The sequence below is a fragment of the Phocoena phocoena genome, chromosome 8 (genome assembly GCF_963924675.1).
Source record: "Phocoena phocoena chromosome 8, mPhoPho1.1, whole genome shotgun sequence".
Classification (NCBI taxonomy): Eukaryota; Metazoa; Chordata; class Mammalia; order Artiodactyla; family Phocoenidae; genus Phocoena; species Phocoena phocoena.
Genome location: NC_089226.1, coordinates 24,796,060 through 24,819,832, shown reverse-complemented (window position 1 = coordinate 24,819,832; position 23,773 = coordinate 24,796,060). Strand labels below are relative to the sequence as shown.

Below are 23,773 nucleotides of genomic sequence, written 5' to 3'. Positions count from 1 at the left end.
AGTCAAAATAAGGACCTTTGAAATAAAAGAGCTAAATAAAAAAAGATTGAATTAGTAATACAAAAAATAAAACCAAAGAGTCCTCCCTGAATGTAGAGCAAAATATGGAAAATTAAATAAAAATGAAGACATATTTAGGACAGCTTTAGAATTGGGCTAACTTATACTTAAAAGGGGTTCCAGAAGGAGAGGACAGAAAGTAGAGGAGAGAATATAGCCCCAAAGGATAAGAAGAAAATTTCCCAGGGCTGAAATCTTGTATCTCTCCCCCCAACCCTCCAGATCTTCATACTGAAAGTGCTAAAAACCATGCCTACCCATGTCCTTAATTTCAGAATTCCAAGGATAAAGAAAATCTAATTGTTGGAGGGAAAGTTACTTTTCAAGCGAAACAGACTGGCCACACTCTTTTCATTGGCCAAATTGAATGCAGGAGGCTGACGCAGTTTTCTTTAAATATTTAAAGGGAAATTATTTTGAACTTAGTATGCTGTACCTAGTCAAGTTTTCAATCATGTTTAAGGCGAGATGAACATGTTTTCAGACAAGTAAGTATTTAGAAGATTTAAGGATCCTGCAGAAATGAAACAGATACCCTTTCCTCCACTATTACCAACACTGACCATTAAAGAAATTGAACTTTACTGAACTAAACTGAAGGAGGTACTCTTGAACTGGGAATCCTGACCATGAAATGAATATGAATAGAAAAAAGCAGACACCATCTATCCAAAACCATTAAAATGTACAAATTGAAACATTTTAGCTTATAAAAATTGTCCCACAGAAACCAACTATGAACTGAGTTCAGTACTCCTCACACAACCATGTGGGGTTATAAAACAAACTTGAACTGAAAATTCAAAAGCTAAGGAGAGAAATCAGCAAAAGTGGAGGAAATAATGAAATGAAAATTGAACTCAGAAAACAAATAGAACAAGACAAAATCTTATCAGAAATCGATCATCTCAGTAGATGAAGAAAAAACAGAGATTATCTTTCCAAAATAAAACAGAAAAATGAAAATATTATTCTTTAAACTGATAAAGATCACCTGTAAGTAATCTAGCAGCAATATCCCAGTAATAGTATGTTGGAAGCATTCCATTTAAATTGGGAATAAGAGCCCAGTCTCCCAGCCTTTCTTGGGAGAATGAGGCAGCTTGAGGGCTGTGGCTGAGTTGCAGTTGCTGGGTGACAAGTCGGAGCCGGGACAGGCATAATGGCAGAAACTGCTTCTCCACTGAAGCACTTCGTGCTGGCTAAGAAGGCAATTACAGCAGTCTTTGACCAGTTACTGGAGTTTGTTACAGAAGGATCACATTTTGTTGAAGCAACGTACAAGAATCCAGAACTTGACCGAGTAGCTACTGAGGATGATCTGATAGAAATACAAAGGTATAAAAATAAGCTTTCCATCATTGGTGAGGAGACATGAAAGTGGCTTTTTTTTTTTTTTTTTGCGGTACGCTGGCTTCTCACTGTTGTAGCCTCTCCCGTTGTGGAGCACAGGCTCTGGACGCGCAAGCTCAGTGGCCATGGCCCATGGGCCTAGCCGCTCCGCGGCATGTGGGATCCTCCTGGACCGGGGCACAAACCCGTGTCCCCTGCATCAGCAGGCAGACTCTCAACCACTGCGCCACCAGGGAAGCCCCGAAAGTGGCATTTTTTGGCAGGACAAGCAGTGGGAAGAGCTCTATTATCATTGCCATGTTGTGGGATAAAGTCCTCCCTAGTGGAATTGGACATACAACCAATTGCTTCCTGAGTGTTGAAGAGACGGATGGAGATAAAGCCTGTCTCATGACAGAAGGGTCACATGAAAAAAAGAATGTGAAGACAGTTAATCAGCTGGCCCATGCCCTTCATATGAACAAAGACTTGAAAGCTGGCTGTCTTGTACATGTGTTTTGGCCAAAGGCAAAATGTGCCCTCTTGAGAGATGACCTGGTTTTAGTGGATAGTCCAGGTACAGATGTCACTACAGAGCTGGATAGCTGGATTGGTAAGTTTTGCTTAGATGCTGATGTCTTCATTTTGGTTGTAAACTCCAAATCAACTCTAATGAACACTTAAAAACAGTTTTTTCACAAGGTAAATGAACGACTTTCCAAGCCTAATATTTTTATTCTGAATAATCGTTGGGATGCCTCTGCATCAGAGCCAGAATATATGGAAGGTGTATGCAGACAGCTCATGGAAAGATGCCTACATTTCTTGGTGGAAGAGCTCAAAGTTGTGGATCCTTTAGAATCATGGAATCGTAACTTTTTTGTTTCTGCAGAGCAAGTTCGTAGTGCTAGAAAGCACAAAGCCCAGGGGATGCCAGAAGGTGGTGGGGCACTTGCAGAAGGATTTCAGGCAAAATTACAGGAGTTTCAGAATTTTGAACAAATCTTTGAGGAGTGTATCTTGCAGTCAGCAGTGAAAACAAAGTTTGAACAGCACACTATCAGAGCTAAACAGATACTAGAAACTGTGAAAAACATAATGGATTCAATAAACGTGGCAGCAGCAGAGAAAAGGGTTTATTCAGTAGAAGAGAGGGAAGACCAAATTGGTAGACTGGAGTTTCTCCGAAACCAGATGAACCTTTTAACATTGGATGTTAAGAAAATAATCAGGGAGGTTTCAGAGGAGGTTTCAAATAAGGTTTCATGTGCAATGACAGATGAAATTTGTTGACTCTGTTTTTGTTGATGAATTTTGTTCTGAGTTTCATCCTACTCCAAGTGTATTGAAAGTATATAAAAATGAGTTAAATAAGCACATAGAAGATGGAATGGGAAGAAATTTGGCTGATCAGTGCACCAAAGAAGTCAATGCTTCAATGCTTCAATCCCAGCAAGAAATTATTGGAAATCTGAAGCCATTACTTCCAGCTGGTATGCAGAATAAACTACATACACTGATTCCTTGCAAGAAATTTGAACTCAGCTGTGACCTAAATTGCCACAAGTTATGGTCAGATTTTCAAGAGGATATTGTATTTCATTTTTCCTTGGGCTGGTCTTCCCTTGTCCATTGTTTCTTGGGCCCTACAAATGCTCAGCAGGTGCTTCTAGGATTATCAGAGCCTATCTTTCAGCTTCCCAGATCTTTAGCTTCTACTCCCACTGCTCCTACCAATCCAGCGTCACAGGAAGAACTCATGGTTACCTTAATAACAGCATTAGCTTCTCTTACGTCTAGAACTTCTATGGGCATTGTTGGAGGAGTGACTTGGAAAACTGTAGGCTGGAAACTCATATCTGTTTCATTAAGTATGTATGGAGCTTTGTATCTTTATGAAAGGCTGACTTGGACCACCCGTGCCAAGGAGAGAGCCTTTAAACAGCAATTTCTGAATTATGAAACTGAAAAACTGCAAACGATTGTTAACTTCACAAGTGCCAACTGCAGCCATCAAGTACAACAGGAAATGGCGACCACTTTTGCTCGCCTGTGCCAACAAGTTGATACTACACAAAGACATCTAGAAGAGGAAATTGCTAGATTTTCCAAAGAAATAGATCAATTGGAGAAAATATAAAACAATTCGAAGTGCTTAAGAAATAAAGCTGTTTAACTTGAAAACAAGCAGGAGAATTTTACTAAGCAGTTTCTACATTCAGGCAATGAAGAAGAATCTTAACAATAGAGATTGCTTTGGTGATCATGATAGGAGAAAATGGAACTTGGAAGATTGGGACAGTTATTTTTATGAAGTGACTTTAAATATGAATTCTACTAACTATACCTAAATAGCAAATCCTTGAGTAGATCCTGGTATTGATCTATCTCAGGATGTTTGCATTTCTGAAAAGTGTTGTGATGTCTCTTTTAGTTTTAATTTTGGGTAAAGAAAAATCCTTTGATACGTGAAAATGATGAATTAGTTTAAAGCAAAAGAACCAACTCTGTGACCCCTGAGGGGTGGGGCCTTTCTCTTAATTAGGGCTCTCTTTGTTTTTGATTCTGAAAAACTCTGCTTCCTGGCATCCAGTAGTTAGAGAATGCTCCTTTCATCTTCTTTCTCAAAACGAATTTTTGATGCCTACTTCAATGGGAATAGTCACATTTTTGTTTTATAAACTGCATTGCTCTAACCACAAAGGAGTGTGGAAATGTTCTTGAGTGTATTATTTATGCAGGTTACAATCACTTTTGCCATCCTGGCAGGCGTGTAAACCACTAATAAATAATACTGTTTTTACTCTCTCTTATTCCCATTAAAACTGATGTAAAACAGTAAAAGAAATAAAAATAAAATGAATAAGACAAAGTATCTGCACACTTCATTTTAATTTCCTCTAGGTTTAGAAATTTGTTGCCATAGAATTGTAAGTAGTATGCTTATATTTTATATGTGGTCATATCTCATTTTTTAAATCCTTAATCCTACATATTTTCTTTAATATCCATATTAAGGAGTTGATCCACTTTATAGGTCTTTTCACATAATCAAGCTATAAAAATTACTTTGATATGATACATCAAAACGTATTGGCTCCAACTGTGCAGTGCTTAAATGCTAAGGAGTTCATAGCCTTTGATGCGTATATTAGACAAAAAAAGCTAAAAGTGCATGGTCTAAGTAAACCTGAAGAAAGTAAAAGGAAAGACAAAAAAGGAAAGACAAAATTAATGAAATACAAAATAATTGTGAATAGAGAAAAGAAAAAAGGTAAAAATTTGTTATTTGGAAAGAGTAATATTTGTTCCATTTTTGTTTATTATTATGTTTATAATTTGCTTCCTTATTAGTGTTTTCTTCCTGGTTTCTTCGATTTATTTTGTCCTTTGATTTCTTAGTTCTTTTATTGAATTCTTAATTTTAAAATTCTTTTTAATATTTTTCTTTACAATGAAAGCTTTCAAGCTACACATTTTTTCCTTAATATTGCTTTTATTGTCACCATAGTTTCTGTGGTATTCAGGGTTTTCTTTTTTTTTCTTTCTTACAGATTCTATTTTTAAAAAAATTTTACTTTAGTTTTTGGCTGCGTTGGGTCTTTGTTGCTGTGCATGGGTTATCTCTAGTTGTGGCGAGCATGGGCTACTCTTCGTTGTGGTGCGTGGGCTTCTCATTGGCATGATGTCTCTTGTTACAGTGGCATCTCTTGTTGTGGAGCATAGCTCTAGGCATGCAGACTCAGTAGTTGCAGCACGTGGGCCCCACAGCGTGCAGGCTTCCATAGTTGTGGCACATGGGCTCTAGGGTGCGCAGGCTTCAGTAGTTGTATCACGCGGGCTCAGTAGTTATGGCTCTTGCTCTTTAGAGCACAGGCTCAGTAGTTGTGGTGCACGGGCTTAGTTACTCCATGGCATGTGGGATCTTCCCGGACCAGGGCTCGAACTCGTGTCCCCTGCATTGGCAGGAGGATTCTTAACCACTGTGCCACTAGGGAAGTCCCTTTATTTCTTTCTTGTTAGTAATTTTTCTTTTTGTTTTTCGTTTTCCTTTAATCCATGCATTATCTAGGAGCTTAAATTTCTAGATAGTGAAATTTTAAATTATTTATTTATGGATTATAATCAGAGAAATAGCCTATAAAATTATCTTCTTAAAATTTTGTATGTATGCATGTGCTCTTAGGAAAAAATTATATTTTTGTGAGTTGCAAGAATCTCTACCTAATAAATCATAGCCATTAATTGTATTTTTTTTGGCTGTGCCATACGGCTTGTGGGATCTAAGTTTCCCGACCAGGGATTGAACCTGCGTCTCCTGTGCTGGAAGGCAGATTCTTTACCACTGGACCACCAGGGAAGTCCCCAGAATACCTATTTTTTGCACCAGCGTCACACTATTTCTCTTTTACTCCCTGTTTAACTTGAGGAAGTTGAAATACTTTGGAATATTTCTTACCTCTTCTTCTCTCATCCCTTCTGTCTGTCCTCTTGAAACCTTTAAAAAGTTTTTACTTCATCATTCTCCCACTCCTCAACCCCTTGATTTTTCTAATATAGTTAAGTATTTAAAAAGAATTCCCTGGGGGACTTCCCTGCTGGCGCAGTTGTTAAGAATCTGCCTGCCAATGCAGGGTACACGGATTTGAGCCCTGGTCCGGGAAGATCCCACGTGCTGCGGAGCAACTGAGCCTGTGTGCCACCTGTGTGCCACAACTACTGAGCATGCACTCTAGAGCCTGTGTGCCACAACTACTGAAGCTGTGTGCCTAGAGCCTGTGTTCCACAACAGGAGAAGCCACTGCAATGAGAAGCCTGTGTGCAGCAACGAAGATCCAATGCAGCCAAAATAAATAAATAAATAAACAAATAAACAAAATATTTTAAAAATAAATAAATAAAATAAAAAGAATTCCCTGGGACTTCCCTGGTGGTCCAGTGGTTAAGATTCCATGCTCCTGTGCAGTGGGTTTGAACCCTGGTCAGGGAACTAGATCCCGCATGCCACATCGAATATCCTGCACATGGCAACGACGATCCAGTATGCTGCAACTAAGACCTGGTGCAGCCAAATAAATAAATACATAAATAAATATTAAAAAATAAATAAAAAGAATTTCTCTTAACAGCATGTCTCTTTTTAAAAACACTTAGTTATGGGCTTCCCTGGTGGCGCAGTGGTTAAGAATCCGCCTGCCAATGCAAGGGACACGGGTTCGAGCCCTGGTCTGGGAAGATCCCACATGCCGCGGAACAACTGAGACCGTGTGCCATAACTACTGAGCCTGTGCTCTAGAGCCCGTGAACCACAACTACTGAAGCCCACGCACCTAGACCCCGTGCTCAGCAACAAAGAGAAGCCACCGCAATGAGAAGCCCGCGCACTGCAACAAAGAGTAGCCCCCACTCACCGCAACTAGAGAAGGCCCGTGCACAGCAACGAAGAGCCCACACAGCCCAAAATAAATAAATCTTAAAAAAAAAAAAAAAAGATAAAGTGCATCAACGAGAAGTACATCCAACTATATGAGTAAATAGTAGAAACGTGTTGAGTAAAAAAATTATTTGAAAAAATTATTTGATATAATTTCTATAACGTTCAGAAACCCTCATAGTATGTTGTAAAACTTGAAAATAAAATGACAGATTCAGGCTTAGTTACTTCTGGGGATGGATGAGAGAGTAGGATTAGGGAGAGGAACATAGAGGTCTTTAAGGGTATTATCATCATACAGTCCTCAAGTGTATTATAATACATTCCTCAAAATGTGTATGAAAATTGACCAGGAGACTTGACATGTTCTATTGTGTGGTGGTGAGAAGTATTGTGTTTCAAATAAGAATGTATTGAAGATATTCTTCCATGATGTAACAACATATAGGAGCACCTGGAGGTTGAGGAAAGGGAGCTGGAGAAGATGTATTGATCACAAGTTGGACTCTTTCCTGGGTACCCAACTCAACACCATTCCCTCTTGCCTTATGAGACTCAAGTCACGTTTGAGCCCTTCTGACATGTACCTGCAGTGGGTATGAGTAGGCAGGGATACTAAGGTAATCCTATTTTGGGGAGGTATGGAACTCCTTTGATGGGTGACTTTTGCTCTAAAACTCTTAAATAGCTTTACCAAACTTTCTTCGAACTGCTGTGTAGTCTAAGACTCTTGCTACCCAACCTTCATCCTTCCTACTCTTCCCTACAGGGATCAGACCAGCATTGTGAGCTTATGTTTTGCCCAGCTTCCTGTAGCTCACTTCCCATTGTCCCTCACAGGCATTACCCTCAATCAATCTCTCTTGCATTTCTGATCCCATCTCTTTTTTGGAAAACCTAAACCACTGCATGGGTCAATATGTGTGAAGTGCTTGGTACATCGTAAGCAGTCAATACATGCTAGTTTGTGTTATAGTAAATTAAGTAAGAGATGATGGTAATTTTGACTGTGGTAGTGGTGATGGATGGAAATGTCCAAATTGGAGAGACATTTAGCTGATGGATACAATAGGACTGTGATTGAATTATAAAAGGGTTAGTTTGCCCAGTTTCTTGCTTATCACTCCCCACTTCACACTTGACAGCCAAGCCACATTGATTTGTTAATAGTTCACTGCATACACCCTAGTGATCTATAGTTCTTTACTCACATTGTGACTTCATAAAATATCCTTCCCCCACCCTCTTTTGCCTGGCAAAATCCTACTTGTTCATTGAGATAAGCTTAGGAATCAACTCTTCCAGGGAGTCTTCCCTTTTTCTTTTTACCAGTCACTTCCATCCTTTCCTTCTCCTTGGGTTCCTAAACCATCTTATGTTTATAGGCTTAGTAGTCATAAACATTGAAATATAATCAATCTATTTTTGTATCAGTTTCTTCTTTTAGACTCTAGATTTCTTTAGCCATGAGGTGAGATTGCAGAGGTATTACAGGGGTCAATTAACCATTTTGTACTTTATTTATTTATTTATTTTTTTGCGATATGCGGGCCTCTCACTGTTGTGGCCTCTCCCGTTGCGGAGCACAGGCTCCGGACGCGCAGGCCCAGCGGCCATGGTTCACGGGCCCAGCCGCTCCGCGGCACGTGGGATCCTCCCGGACCGGGGCACGAACTGGTATCCCCTGCATCGGCAGGCAGACTCCCAACCACTGCGCCACCAGGGAAGCCCCATTTTGTACTTTATTCAAAGAGCAATGGGAAACGGTTGGAGGACTTGAAATATAGAGGCAGTAAGATGTAATTTGAGTGTTATGATGATCACTTTAGCTACTGTTGGATGGATTAGAGGGGTGCAAGAGTAAATTAAGGGAAATGGTTTGATGTGGGCTCTAGAGCCCAATTGCCCGTGTAATTGCCATATACTAGCTGGGTAATCTTGGGAATGTTACTTAACCTTTCTTTGCCTCAGCTTCCACATCTGTAAAATGACAATAAAATAGTACTACTTCAGGGTTGCTGTGAAGGTTAAGTGAGTTAAAACAGCTTAGAATAGTATTTGGCATATAGTAAGCAGTTAGCTGTTACCTATTATCTTGTTATTTAACAGATATTTGTGTGCTTACTACATCTGCTCTGGGCCAGATACCACTATTAAGCCGAATTTAACAAATGATGAAAGCAAGTTCAAATTAATATGCAGACAGAACTTTAGATTATAATTATGTCCCTAAGAATCTGAATGTAAAACAGACTATTTGGCCATTGTTATAATGTTACAATTCTAGAGATATTTTTCGGTTTTTTTGACATTTTTTATGGTGGGGGCTCTATAAAGTACTGGGGAACATTTTTTGAATAAAAGAATCCCCAGTATAAGACTCTATCCTTTTGTTATGTTTCCCTGCTCTACAATATAGTAATTAAAAAATTATCTCTGTGAACATGTATTAATATTAAATATATTTCTATAATGAATGATCTTTGGGTAAAATATGTCAGATTTATAGTTTAAAGAACTTTTGTTTCTGTTTATTTTAAAGGAGGCACAGTGGTAATTGATGTGTAAATGTGATGAATGTATGGGGGAAACTAGGAATTTTGCTGTAATGGTATTTAAATTACAAATTTTCTAAAAAAGGATAGTTTATATATATTGTGTTATATATTAAAGGATTTATACTTGTCTTTGCACAAGAAAATATTGATAGTATTTAACTTTGGGAGTCTGATTGGGAGATCCTTTTATAATTTAAAAATTTAATCAGTAAGTGGCAAAGATTTAAGGAAAGCAATGACAAAGAAAATAGAAGCAAATGTTTATATATGAAGTGGCTTACAAAGAATGCTTGGTTCATGTGAATGGATTCAAGCACCCTTGAATGGTCCATGGAAGGGTGTCCATGGTCCATGGAAACTGTATTGAAACAGAACAGAGTTCTTTGTTCTTTTTCCAGTGTTAATGTTTGTTTACCTGCTTTATTTTTACAGGGATGTACATGCAGTCTGTCTCTGGGATGATAAAGGCCCAGCAAAAATTCATCAGGCTTTAAAAGAAGATATTCTTGAGTTTATTAAGCAAGCACAGGCAGTAAGTTTTGCATCTATATATTATTTAAGACTTTACTCAGAGAATATCATATTTTCTGGTTTTGAATGTAGGGCTTCCTGAAGTAATTTTAAAATATCACATTAATTTTTTTTTTCACATTAACTTTTGACACACTTGGCTAAATAAATTTTTTAATGAAATGATTGTCATTTGTTGTTTTTACCCCCCTCCCTCACTGACATTTCTTTCAAAAGAATATATTATCCTCAATTAAAATATGCTATAAAAAGAATTTCATTTTTAATACATTCTTTAGAAATCCCCACCACCATTATTTTTTGGCCACACATCAGTTCACATAAATCATTTTTTTCCTCACAATTAATACTTACTCTTTTCAAGCTGACAGCAGTTTTCTTCAATTCTAAATACTTCTCCGACTGTAATTCTTGGACTGTCCTTTGCATTGCTGCTGCTGAGCTGAAATTCAGCACTCTTGAGTTGATGATATGTATAAGTGTTTAATATTATTGAAATGAAGATACAGCTCATTTAGGTATTAGGTCAGTTACGCAAGAGCTAGTTTGTTTTTGTCTTTATTAACACCTTTGTTTTTTGGGAAAAACTAATGCAGAGGTAAAGTATTATTTCAGATCAACTCTGGCATCACTAATGCATCCTTTACCACTTTGGAGAAGGGCCTAAAGACATGAGATTATTTTCCTTTCTATAAAATGAAGTTTGAAAACTAGAGAGCTAGAATTTGTTATTCTTTATTTGAAATTTTACATCATTGTCTTGTACAACATTAGTAAAAGTCTGTTAGAAATCTTGTTGAATATTAATAAGTATTAGCAGTTGGAAATTAAAAATGAATATATAACTTAAAGGAAGATACTGAAATTGAATATATGATTGGTATATATTTAATTCTGTTAGTAGCCACTACCATGAGAAAATAAGAATGATGTCACATTGGATGTTACTTACAAAATGAAATGTTTTATTGATGACACCATTAATTCTGCTGTCTTGATCAATGATTGTTTAAAAATTAGAGTTTTATAAGGAAATTTTTTTTTTAGGAAATTATCTTTTAATGAAAATAAATCATCAGGTTTGCTTAGAAAAATTAAATGTTTCAATGTCACAGTTTAATCAAAACATACATTTTTCTAGAACTGATTTAGGAAAACAGTTTCTGCTTGCATTGGAAAGCATATCAGCTTATCTGTTTATGACTTTTGGTGAAGATAAATTATGTTTATTTCAAATTGATAGAGCATTATTTCTTAGTTTCTGGAAATGGGCTCACAAAGAATCATCTTAGAAATATACTTCACACTAGAAAACAAAGTATGTTCAGGGTTTGGAATGATGTTTGGAACGATCCAGGAAGGTTTGGAATGTAGACCTTAGCAAGAACTCGAGGTTGGGATTTAGTGCCACTAATTCAGAGCAGTTAAATTGCAGGACTGGCAGTACCAGACATGGGTGTATAATTTTAAAACATTTAAAAACTTTTAAGAAGATCTAGCTTTGTGAGTTTACTAGTCAGTTACTAGACTAATTGAGTTTATCCTGTTAGGAAGGACCAAATCTCCCAAATAGGACAGTAAGCATTAAAATGTTTATTATAGCATTATTGAAAATGATGAAAAGAAATAAAAATAAATATGCAATGCTTGGAAAGTTATTAGGATATTGAATTTTTTCTTGTTTTGTTTGTTTTGTTTTTAAGATTAACGTAACCCTTCTATTTGTATTGGGTTGGCCAAAAAGTTCGTTCGGGTTTCCTGTAACGACATATGGAAAAACCTGAACAAGCTTTTTGGCCAACCCAATACATAATTCTGTGGCTTAGCAATTTGGGCTAGGCTTACCTGATTTTGCCTGAGCTTATTAATATGGCAGCAGTAAGGCTCTTCAGGGACTGGATGGTCTAAGAGAGCTTTTCTCATATTCCTGGTGTTTGGTACTATCCTGGCTTCCCTCTGGGGCTTTTTCCCCCTCACATGGTTTCTTGTTCTCAAGGAAACAGTCTTTGAGGTGTGATAGTGTAATCTTGCAAATCTCTTCAGGTCTTGGCTCAGAAGTCTCACAATGTCACATCTACAGCATTTTGTTGGTTCCAGTTAGTCACAGGACCAGCTAAAGTCCAGTGGTGGAGAAATAGACTAGGATCTTTAAAAAAAAAGAAAAAAATTGAGATATAATTTACATACCAAAATTCATGCTTTTAATAAGTGTATAATTGTGTGTGTTTTAGTATATTCATAAAGTTGTACAACCATCACCCACTAATTTTAGAACATTTTCATCAGCCCATATAGAAACTCTGTACCCATTAGCAGTTACTTCCGCATGACCCCCCCGCCCCACACACACACACTTTGGCAAACACTAGTCTACTTTCTGTCCCTATGGATTTGTTTATTCTGGACATTTCCTATAAATGGAATCCTACAATTTGTGGCCTTTTATGACTGACTTCTTTCACTTGGGATAATGTTTTCAAGGTTCATCTATATTGTAGCATTTAGCACTATTTCATTCCTTCTTATGGCAGAATAATATTCTGTTGTATGACTGTGCTGTATTTTGTTTACCTGTTTGTCATTGATAGACATTGGGTTCTCACTATTTTTTGTCTGTTTTGAATAATGCTGCTGTGAACATTTGTGCACAAGTGTTGTTTTAGGTATAATTGACACATAACATGATACTAGTTTCAGGTGCACGACATAATGATTCAATATTTGTATATATTGCAAAATGATCACCACAGTAAGTCTACTTTCACATCCGTCACCATATGTAGTTACAAATTTTTTTCTTGTGATGAGAACTTCTAAGATTTACTCTTCTTAGCAACTTTCAAATGTATACTACAATTTTTTTTTTTTTTCGATACGCGGGCCTCTCACCGCTGTGGCCTCTCCCGTTGCGATGCACAGGCTCCGGACACGCAGGCCCAGTGGCCACGGCTCACGGGCCCAGCCGCTCCGCGGCATGTGGGATCCTCCCTGACTGGGGCACGAAACCGCTTCCCCCGCATCGGCAGGTGGACTCTCAACCGCTGTGCCATCAGGGAAGCCCATACTACGATAGTATTAACTGTAGTCACCATGCTGTACATTACACCTCTGTGACTTTTTAATTTTTAAAATTTATTTATTTTTGGCTGCATTGGGTCTTCATTGCTGCACGTGGGCTTTTCTCTAGTTGCGGAGAGCAGGGGCTACTCTTTGTTGTGGTGCATGGGCTTCTCATTGCGGTAGCTTCTCTTGTTATAGAGCACAGACTCTAGGCACGCGGGCTTCAGTAATTGTGGCATGCAGGCTCAGTAGTTGTGGCTTGTGGGCTCTAGAGCACAGGCTCAGTAGTTGTGGCGCATGGGCTTAGTTACTCCGCGGCATGTGGGATCTTCCTGGACCAGGGCTCGAACCTGTGTCTCCTGCTTTGGCGGATGGATTCTTAACCACTGTGCCACCAGGGAAGTCCCCCTAATTTTTTTTTATAACTGGAAGTTTGTACCTTTTGACCCCCTTCACCCATTTTGATCCCTCTCCTCCCCATCCCTCTGCCTGGCAATCACCAATCTGTTCTCTGTATCTGTGAGCTTGGGGGGTTTTTTTGTTGGGTTTTTTGGGTTTTTGGGGGTTTGTTTTTTGATTCCACATGTAAGTGAGATCATAAGGTATTTATTTGTCTTTGTCTGACTTATTTCATTAAGCGTAATGCTCTCAAGGTATCCATGTTGTCACAGATGGCAAGATTTCATTCTCTTGTATGGCTAAATGATATTCTCTTGTGTCTATATACCACATTTTCTTTATCAGTTCATCCATTGTTGGACATTTAGATTGTTTCCATGTCTTGGCTGTTGTAGATAATGCTGAAGTGAACATGGGGGTACATATATCATTTTGAATTAGTGTTTTTGTTTTCTTTGGATAGATACCAAGAAGTGGAATTGCTGGAAAATATGATAATTCTATTTTTAATTTTTTGAGGAATCCCATGCTGTTTTCCCTAGTGGCTGCACCAATTTACATTCCCACCAACAATGTACAAGGGTTTCCTTTCTCCACATCCTCAACAACACTTATTTGTTGTCTTTTTGATAATAACCATTCTAACAGGGATGGGGTGATATCTTATTGTGGTTTTGACTTGCATTTTTCTAGTGATTAGTGATGTTGAGCATCTTTTCATGTACCTGTTGGCCATCTCTGTGTCTTTGGGAAACTGTCTATTCAGATCCTCTGCTCATTTTTTTAAAATTAGTTTATTAATTTATTTATTTTGGCTGCATTGTGTCTTCGTTGCTGAACGCAGGCTTTCTCTAGATGTGGTGAGCAGGGGCTACTTTTCGCTGTGGTGCTCGGGCTTCTCATTGCAGTGGCTTCTCTTGTTGTGGAGCATCGGCTCAGTTGTGGCTTACGGGCTCTAGAGTGCAGGCTCAGTCGTTGTGGCACAGGGGCTTAGTTGCTCCATGGCATGTAGGTTCTTCCCAGACCAAGGATCAAACCCATGTCCCCTGCATTGGCAGGTGGATTCTTAACCACTGTGCCACCAGGGAAGTCCCTCTGTTCATTTTTAATCAGAATTTTTTTTTTTTTTTTTGCTATTGAGTTGTGTGAGTTCTTTATATATACTTTGCATATTAACCCCACATCAGATATATGATTTGCAAATATTTTCTCCCATAGATTGCCTTTTGTTTTGTTAATGGTTTCGTTTGATATACAGAAGCTTTTTAGTTTGATGTAGTCCCATTTGTTTATTTTTGCTTTTGTACCTTTGCTTTTGGTGTCAAATCCAAAAGATCATCACCAAGACTGGTGTCAAGGAATTTGCTACCTATGTTTTCTTTTAGAAGTTTTATGGTTTCAGGTCTTATGTTCAAGTCTTTAACTCATTTTGAGTTAATTTTTGTAAGATAGTTGTCTAGTTTCATTCTTTTGCATGTGGCTGTCCAGTTTTCCTAACACCAATTATTGAAGAGACTGTTCTTTCCCCACATATATTTTGACTCCTCTGTCATAAACTAATTGACCAACTATGCGTGGGCTTATTTCTGAGCTTTCTGTTTTGTTCTGTTGATCTGTGTGGTCTGTTTTTATGCCAATACCATACTGTTTTGATTACTAGCTTTGTAATGTAATTTGAAATCAGAAAGCATGATGCCTCCAGCTTTGTTCTTATTTCTCAAGACTGCTTTGGCTATATGGGGTCTTTTATGGTTCCATACAAATTTTAGGATTCTTGGCTCTATTTCTGTGAAAAATGTCATTGGAATTTTGATAGGGATTGCACCGAATCTGTACTACTTTGAGTAGTGTGGACATTTTATTTATTTATTTATTTATTTATTTATATTTATTTTGGCTGCCCTGCATCTTAGTTTTGGCATGCGGGATCTTCATTGTGACGTGTGGACTTCTTAGTTGCGGCATGCAAACTCTTAGTTGTGGCATACATGTGGGATCTAATTCCCTGACCAGGGATCGTACCTGGGCCCCCTGCATTGGGAGTGTGGAGTCTTACTCACTGGACCACCAGGGAAGTCTCAGTGTGGACATTTTAACAATAGCATTGTAACAGTCTGTGAGCACAGAATATCTTTTCATTTATTTGTGTCTTATTCAGTTTCTTTCATCAGTGTTTCAGTGTAGGTCTTTCACCTCTATAGTTAAATTTATTCTTAGGTATTTTATTCTTTTTGATGTGATTTTAAACAGGATTCTTTCCCCCTAATTTCTCTTTTTGGTAGTTTGTTATTAGTGTATAGAAACTCAACAGATTTTTGTATGTTGATTTTTCTATCCTGCAACTTCACTTAATTCATTTGTTATTTTTTGGTGGGGTCTTTAGTGTTTTTCTGTATATAATATCATGTCATCTGCAAATAGTGACAGTTTTATTCCTTTCTTTCCAATTTGGGTGCATTTTATTTCTTTTTCTTGCCTAATTGCTCTGGACAAGATTTCAAGTACTGCTTTGAAAAGGAGTGGTGAGAGTAGGCATCCTTGTCTTATTCCAGATCTTAGAAGAAAAGATTTCAGCTTTTCACCATTGAATATCATGTTAGCTGTGAGCTTGTCATATATGGCCATTATTACATTGGGGTGCATTCCCTCTATACCTACGTTTTTGAGAGTTCTTAATCATAAATAGATACTGCATTTTGTCAAATCCTTTTTCTGCATCTATTGAGATGATCGTATGAGTTTTAGTCATTCTGTTAATGTGGTGTATCACACTGATTAATTAGTGAATGTTGACCCATCCTTGCATCCCTGGAGTAAATCCCACTTGATCGTGGTGTATGATCCTTTTAATGTGCTGTAGAATTTGGCTTGCTAGTATTTTTTTTCAGAATTTTTGCATCTGCATTCATTAGGGATTCTGGCTTGTAATTTTCTTTTTTTGTGGCATCTTTGTCTGATTTTGGTATCAGGGTAATACTAACCTTATAAAATGAGTTTGGAAGTGTTCCCTGTGTTTTGGAAGAGCTTAAGAAGGATTGGTATTAGTTCTGGTTTAAATGTTTGGTAAGATTCACCAGTGAAGCCATCTGATCCTGGACTTTCATTTGTTGGGAATTTTTTGATTATGAATTCAGTCTTTATAACTTACCAGTAATCTATCAGATTTTTTTTCCCTCACCATTGAGCTTTTTTGATTATATGTTTCCAGGAATTTATCCATTTCTTATAGGTTGTCAGATTTGTTGGTGTTTAATTGTTTGTAGTAGTCTCTCATGATCCTTTGTATATCTGTGGTATCAGTTGTAACGTCTCCTCTTTCATCTTTGATTTTAGTTATTTGTGTCCCCTTCTTGGTGAGTGTGCACAAGTTTTTTGTGGGTTTTTTTTGTTTGTTTTGTTTTTGTACACAGATGTTTATAGCAGCATTATTCATTATAGCCAAAGGTGGAAATGACCCAAATGTTTATCAGTGGACAAACAGATAAAAAAAGTGTGGTATGTCCATAAAATGGAATAGTATTTAGCAGTAAAACAGAATAAAGTACTGACATATACTACAACTTGGACAAGCCCTGAAAAACTATGCCATATAAAAGGAGTCAGTCATAAAAGTCTACATATTATATAATCTCATTCATATGAAAGTCCAGAATAGGCAAATACATAGACACAGAAAACAGATTAGTGGTTGCTTAGGGCTGGGCGGGGAGGGGGGGAACTAGGAAGGGAGGAAGGTAAGGAAGGTAATAGCTAAAGGATATAGGGGGTTTTTTAATTGAAGTATAATCGACATATAACATTTTATTGGTTTCAGGTGTACAACATGATTTGATATATTGTGAAATGTTCATTACAGTAAGGCTATGTGAACAAGTTTTAATTTCTCTTTGATATATATATATATGTTTTCTTTTGGGTATAATATAGGTTATACAGTAAATAAAATATTTTAAATTTATGGCATGAATATGTTCCATTATTCTTTAAAGCACCTGTATTTATTTAAAATTGGTATGATTCTTTGTTTTCAGCGAGTACTGAGCCATCAAGATGATACAGCTTTGCTAAAAGCTTATATTGTTGAATGGCGAAAATTCTTCACACAGTGTGATATTTTACCGAAGCCTTTCTGTCAACTAGAGATTACTTTAATGGGTAAACAGGGCAGCAATAAAAAATCAAATGTAGAAGACAGTATTGTTCGAAAGGTAAGTTAGTTTTCCCATTGTTCCCTAATGTTCTTCAGAAATAGGGTGAGTTGAAGACTTTTGAAAGAAATTTACACTGAAATGAGTTTTTCTACTTCACATATAAATTCCTTTTCAGCTTTTGCCAGGTTTTATTGAATAATATTAGTTTTCTTTCGTCTTTTTTTAGCTTCAGTTCTCTTCATCTTTTATGTGGTCTTAAGCTGTAAATCTGTGTCTTCAAACATTACCTCATTTGCTTTTCCTTTTCACTTTCTCCTTTTCCTAGTTTTATCTTCATAATTTTATTTCATTATTCTTTCTCTGTACTTTTACCTTTCTATAAATTCAGTTACTTTTTTTCTGTTCAAAAAGTCTTTCCTTATTAGGTTACCTTCTGGTATCTTTGTGTTTAATTGTGGCTAAACTGCTGTCATCTTTATCATTTTTTTACTTAATTCTAGTTATTATAAACTCAGAATGTACCATGTTTATTTTCATATTTTGCCTAGTTTCTAGTTAAAAGCTCTGTGCCCAGTAACAACTCATGAATTAATGGAAAGAACTCAGCTCTGAAATTGAAGAGTCCCAGGTTTCCCTTTCAATTCTTCAGTCAATAATGACCTAAGCTTGCTGTCCTCATTTTTCATATTCATAAATACACACACACACACACACACACACACACACACACATATACACACACATATATTTCTACTTGTGAGAATCAAATGGAACCACAGATTTGAAAAGTAAAAAATGCCATTTGAACTTTGAACAACTCACTGCTTGCTGTGATGGTTCTAGCAATCAGCTCAGGCATTTCAATAGTGTCTTGGACCTTGTTGCCCCTTCCCAGCCTTAAAATTTGTACTAATGCTGACAGCATACTCATGAATACGTATATGCCATTTTCATCATTTAAACAACATCCATAGTGTGGATTTGTATATTCTTTTCTTTTTGAGATTCATTATCAAACATTTTCATTTGGTCCTTTTCACATTTATCATATATTTGTACAAACATTCATATGACCATCCCAAACACATATCAGTATCTCTGAAATACAGCCTTGGAACTGTAGGGAAAGTGACATTTTCCATGTATTACCATATTAAATTTTACAACAACCACTTGAAATTTGTACTGTTATTTTCACTATTTTACAGAAGAGAAAGCAGGCAAATAAGTAACAGCTGGAATTCAAATCCAGTTGTGTTTGATTCTGAAACACTTGTTCTTTTGTCAGTATTTACCACGTGATAGTTACCAAATTTAAATATACTGCTTTCCTGGGACTTCATTGGTGGCGCGGTGCTTACAAATCCACCTGCCAGCGCAGGGGACATTGGTTGATCCCTGGTCCGGGAAAATCCCACCTGCCACAGAGCAGCTAAGCCCTTGCACCACGACTACTGAGACTGCACTCTAGAGCCCACAAGCCATAACTACTGAGTCTGTGTCCCACAACTACTGAAGCCCGCACACCCTAGAACTCACGTGCCGCAACTGCTGAGCCCATGCACCGCAACTACTGAAGCCCTTGTGCTCTAGGGCCTGAGTGCCGCAACTACTGAGCCCACATGCTGCAACTACTGAAGCCCAGTGTGCCCAGCCTGTGCTCCGCAACAAGAGAAGCCACCGCAATGAGAAACCCACACACCACAATGAAGAGTAACACCCGCTCACCACAACTAGAGAAAGCCTGCGCGTGGCAACGAAGGCCCAAAGCAGCCAAAAATAAAAATAAATAAATAAATATGTTGCTTTCCTGTAGTATTCAAGTGAATGTAGGTCTAAGAATTTTATTTCCTTTTTTAGCATTTGTACTTAAAATTTTTTGTGTGTATTTATGGTACTTGGTATATTAATAATTGAAATGATGGCATATTTTCTTCTTTTTTTCCTAGCTCATGCTTGATACATGGAATGAGTCAATCTTTTCAAATATAAAAAACAGACTTCAAGATAGTGCAATGAAGCTGGTACATGCTGAAAGATTAGGAGAAGCTTTTGATTCTCAGCTTGTCATTGGAGTAAGAGAATCCTATGGTATGTTCTGAACCTTTATGATCAAATTGCCTTTTCATGGAAATTAAGACAATTATAGAATAGTAGTCTCAAAGTTATGTTTATTAGAATATAGTCACATCTACTTTTAGTGTCACATGAAATTAAGAGTACATAAAAGATATTCTGTTTTAATGAAAGCTACAAAAGTTTATATTCGTGTGGTTAATATTTATTTTCTCCATTTCACTCATTTCTTGGCTAGTAAATCTTTAGCAACCTATATTAGAGAAATGTAGATTCGAGTCTCTAGCTTATGAAAGGTAACTGGTTTTACACTTATATTTTTAGGACATCAGTTTATTCCATGTGTACATTCTGGAGTTTCTAAACTTTTCAGTGTCTGATAGTGATACTCTCATTTTTCATTCAATCAAATGTGCTGTTTCCTCTGACCAGAATACTTTTCTTCCTCTTTTATTTGCTAACTCATCCTCATTCTCTGTTTCCTCGTGGAGGCCTTTCCTAATTCCCAGAGTAGGTTAGGTGCTTCATAGTACCTGTGCTTCTCTGTCGTAATACTTCAGTGTATTTAACTGTGTTCTTGACACTATATCTTTACTGAACATAGAATGCCTGATGCAAAATAGTTGCCGATAAGAAAGTTTTATATAAATGAACCTTTATTTATCTTTGACTTGCTTTCTCCATTGCCATTGTGTTTCTTTAGGTATCAAGTCTAGATTTTCATTAGCCATGTCCCTGAAATTTATTTCTTTTTATTTCAACTGCCACCAGTTAAGACTTCTTTGAATTCTACTTCTAGACTTTTCAAACAGTCTTCTTATAGTGATGTTATTGCTATCATTTAGCCCTTATACTTTCACAAGATTAATTTTTAAGTATAATTTTATTGGTGTTTTTCTTACCCATTTAGTGGTAGGCCATGCTAAATTCAGGTTACTTAGCCAGAGATTTGAGGTTCTCCATAACCATTCCTAACTTACTATTCTACCTTACCTTCTATTAACCTTATAATCCACGCAGACAACCTCGTTGTTATACCTCAATTTGATCTTGTGTTGTTCTACTTCTGAATATTTACTTCCTTTACTAATCAGTGTAAATCCTACTTTGTTCCTAAAGACTCAATTCAAATCCCATCTTTTCTGTGAATGGTTTCTTGATCATCCAGTTTGAAGTCAGTCTCTTTCCTATTCAAAAATAAAATAGTTCATGTTATCTATACTATTTGTCACTTTACTACTCTGTACTATTATCTTTTTAAGTTTCTTATAAAGAAGGATTTTGTCTTTCATGGCTTTATGTTCTCTTGAGCATTGTCACAGTTCCTTGAACATGACTCCTCAATATTTGTTATTTCATTTATTGTACTCAAAATACTGATTTGAATCATAATTAGAGTAAAATTTTATTTTCTGTTTTTCAGTTAACCTTTGTTCTAATCCAGAGGATAAGCTTCAAATTTATAGGGACAATTTTGAGAAGGCATACTTGGATTCAACAGAGAGATTTTATAGAACACAGGCACCTTCGTATTTACAACAAAATGGTGTACAGAATTATATGAAATATGTAAGTGAGAACTTAGTATATGTGGTAATTTGAGCTATTTTCTTGATTTTCTTAAAATGATTGCTATTTTGCTTCTGGACAGGCAGATGCTAAATTAAAAGAAGAAGAAAAACGAGCCCTACGTTATTTAGAAACAAGGCGAGAATGTAACTCTGTTGAAGCAGTAAGTAATTTTGTAATTGTTTATTCTTTGAGATTATTTGAAGTACAGTAGCCCAGGGGTGGTATATACATGAAGCAAGTAACATTATTTATCCTTTCTCACTTCTGTGACCAATATTACTAATTTATTTTAGTACTCGTTCCTAGTGTACAACTTCAGAAGGCACGTTACTCAGAACTCATTGTTCTTCAGAGCTAATGTGCAAGATAAAATCTGTTTGCCATCCCTGCTCTAGACTTTTCTAAATTTAATGTACTTAATTTTTAATCAATCTCCTTCTATTATGTTTTGTGCCTACCTAAAGTTAACCATATTAGGGATTTTCAGGTATCAAGTAAAGTATGCTCCTGAGAGATACAGTTGATTCTCAGTATTGATGGTAATTACATTCTGTAAAATAGTGGCTGCGAATACTGAATGAATGAGCACCAAACCGTTACTACTAGGGGATATTTCTTCTTTTTATGTGAGGGTGTTTTCAAACTTTTCTTGTCATGAGATAAAATATTAATTACTTGATAAGAGAACATCAGTCTTTTAAATAGTTTTTATTTATTTTATGTTGTAAGTTCCTCATTAAAAGAAAGAAATGATCAGAGGTAGTAGCCATGCTACAGTGTCTATTCTGGTGTTTTCTTTTACATGGATGATGACCTTAGTGTGCTTTGTTAAGGAATTTAAGAATCAAGTTTGGATAGTCTTAGAAATTGCTCAAATATAGCAATAATATTTCTTCCAGTTCCTTTTAGTCTTTGGAGCCTACAAACTAGATTTAGATTCGCATTCAAAGAAGTAACATTCCAGTTTGCTTACAACCAGACATGTTTCAACTATGGATGGGATTTCTTTTTTTCTTTCTTCTGATTTTTCTTTGGCTTCTTCCATCTTGAGTGATAGTCATGTTTATTTGTTCAGAAATTGGACTGAGTTGGATTGTTTTTCCCTTTTTTGTTTGTTTTGCTTTTTATTGTATACAGTATATATCCTCTTTCATATAACTGATATTGGCCAGAGATGGGGGCAGATTTAGTGGTTGCTTATAGAAGTTCTCTATAGAGATTTAAAGCCAGGCTTGAACTTCATTCAGAAGGTAGGGAGGCCATTGAATATTTTTTAAACAAATAATGCTATGCTCAAACTTAATCCGTCAGAAAAATTAATCTAGTGTCAGTATGAAAGATTAATTGGAGTGGGGGGGACTTCCCTGGTGGTCCAGTGGCTAAGACTCTGTGCTTGCAGTGCATGGGGCCTGGGTTCGATCCCTGGTCAGGGAACTAGGTCACTCATGCCACAACTGAAGATCCTGTGTGCTGCAGCTAAGACCAGCACAGCCAAATAAATAAATTTTTTAAAATTGGAGTGGAGAATAGCTTGGAATAGGAAGTGGGAGGCTTTTGCGATAATTCAAGCAAGGTATTAGGAGTGCCAGGTAGGGTTATAGCAATGGGAATGGAAAGAAAGAGGGTAGAGACAGACTTCCCAGAGGTGGAACATTGTAATATGAATGGGGCTGATGTTGGAGAGAACTGAGTTAACAGTGTTTCTAAGGTTTTGGCTTGGGAGAATTGTACTGCTGCGGGAAGATCAGGTATAAGAATAAATCTTCGTTGTGAGGGAAAAAAGATGAGTTTAGTTAGAGGGATTTGAATATTTTCAATTGATTGGTGGGCCTATACCTCCTGGATGGGGATGTTGTAAGTTTGTAAGATAGAGTTGTTCTTCTATTCTTATACTCTATTTTAAATATCTTAGTTGTATCATATTTATAGTAAACTTAAATAAGTTCAACTATAGAGGTCCAACTAATACAGTGAATAAGAGAGAGCAAGAAAAAGAGAATGAGAAAGGTAGAGATAAACAAATACACATGAAAACTTGTAAAAAACAGTTAAGTCTCCCTTTCTACTTTAAAATACACACACACATTTTGGGAAAAATTTGAAATAGAAGATGTGAATTTGTGCTTCCATGGATACCAAGTGTGAACATCTTACCAAGCTGAATGATTGTAGAGTTTAAAGATAAGTTTTTGTTTTGTTTCAACAAAGACCCTAAGTGCAATATAATGTGCTTGCAAAGAAATTGTGCCTTATTGGGGAAGTAAGAGGTCTGTTTGTATGGTTTGTTTTGATTTTCTGCTTATTTTTCTTAAATCAACTATTTTGATTGAAGTATAACATATATACAGAAAAGTTACAAAAATCTCAAGTGTGAGTTATCACAAAGTGAACATACCTGTGAAATTACCAGAAAAAGAATTATCAGCAAGTAAGAAACATTCCATCATGCTCCCTCCACAGTATTATTACCATCTTTTTTTCCCAAAGGTTATCACTTTCCTATCTCTTAAGAACATAGATTAATATTAATCAGTGACCACTATATAGTCTGTACAGGAAAATTTGGTGCAGAGAAGACATTAAGCATGAAAACTATAGAA

General features: G+C 36.7%; 1 protein-coding gene and 1 pseudogene across 1 annotated transcript in view; both read left to right on the top strand.

Moving 5' to 3' along the window:
• Positions 1-23,773, top strand: part of CUL5 (cullin 5) — a 93,586-nt gene that overhangs the window by 24,938 nt on the left and 44,875 nt on the right. Inside the window, exons 3-7 of the mRNA XM_065881746.1 lie at positions 9,817-9,916; positions 17,406-17,582; positions 19,475-19,616; positions 21,025-21,170; positions 21,253-21,333. Coding sequence (XP_065737818.1) covers positions 9,817-9,916; positions 17,406-17,582; positions 19,475-19,616; positions 21,025-21,170; positions 21,253-21,333 — 646 coding nt within the window. The remainder of the gene's footprint in view (positions 1-9,816; positions 9,917-17,405; positions 17,583-19,474; positions 19,617-21,024; positions 21,171-21,252; positions 21,334-23,773) is intronic.
• On the top strand, positions 1,223-3,634 carry LOC136127145 (mitofusin-1-like; annotated as a pseudogene).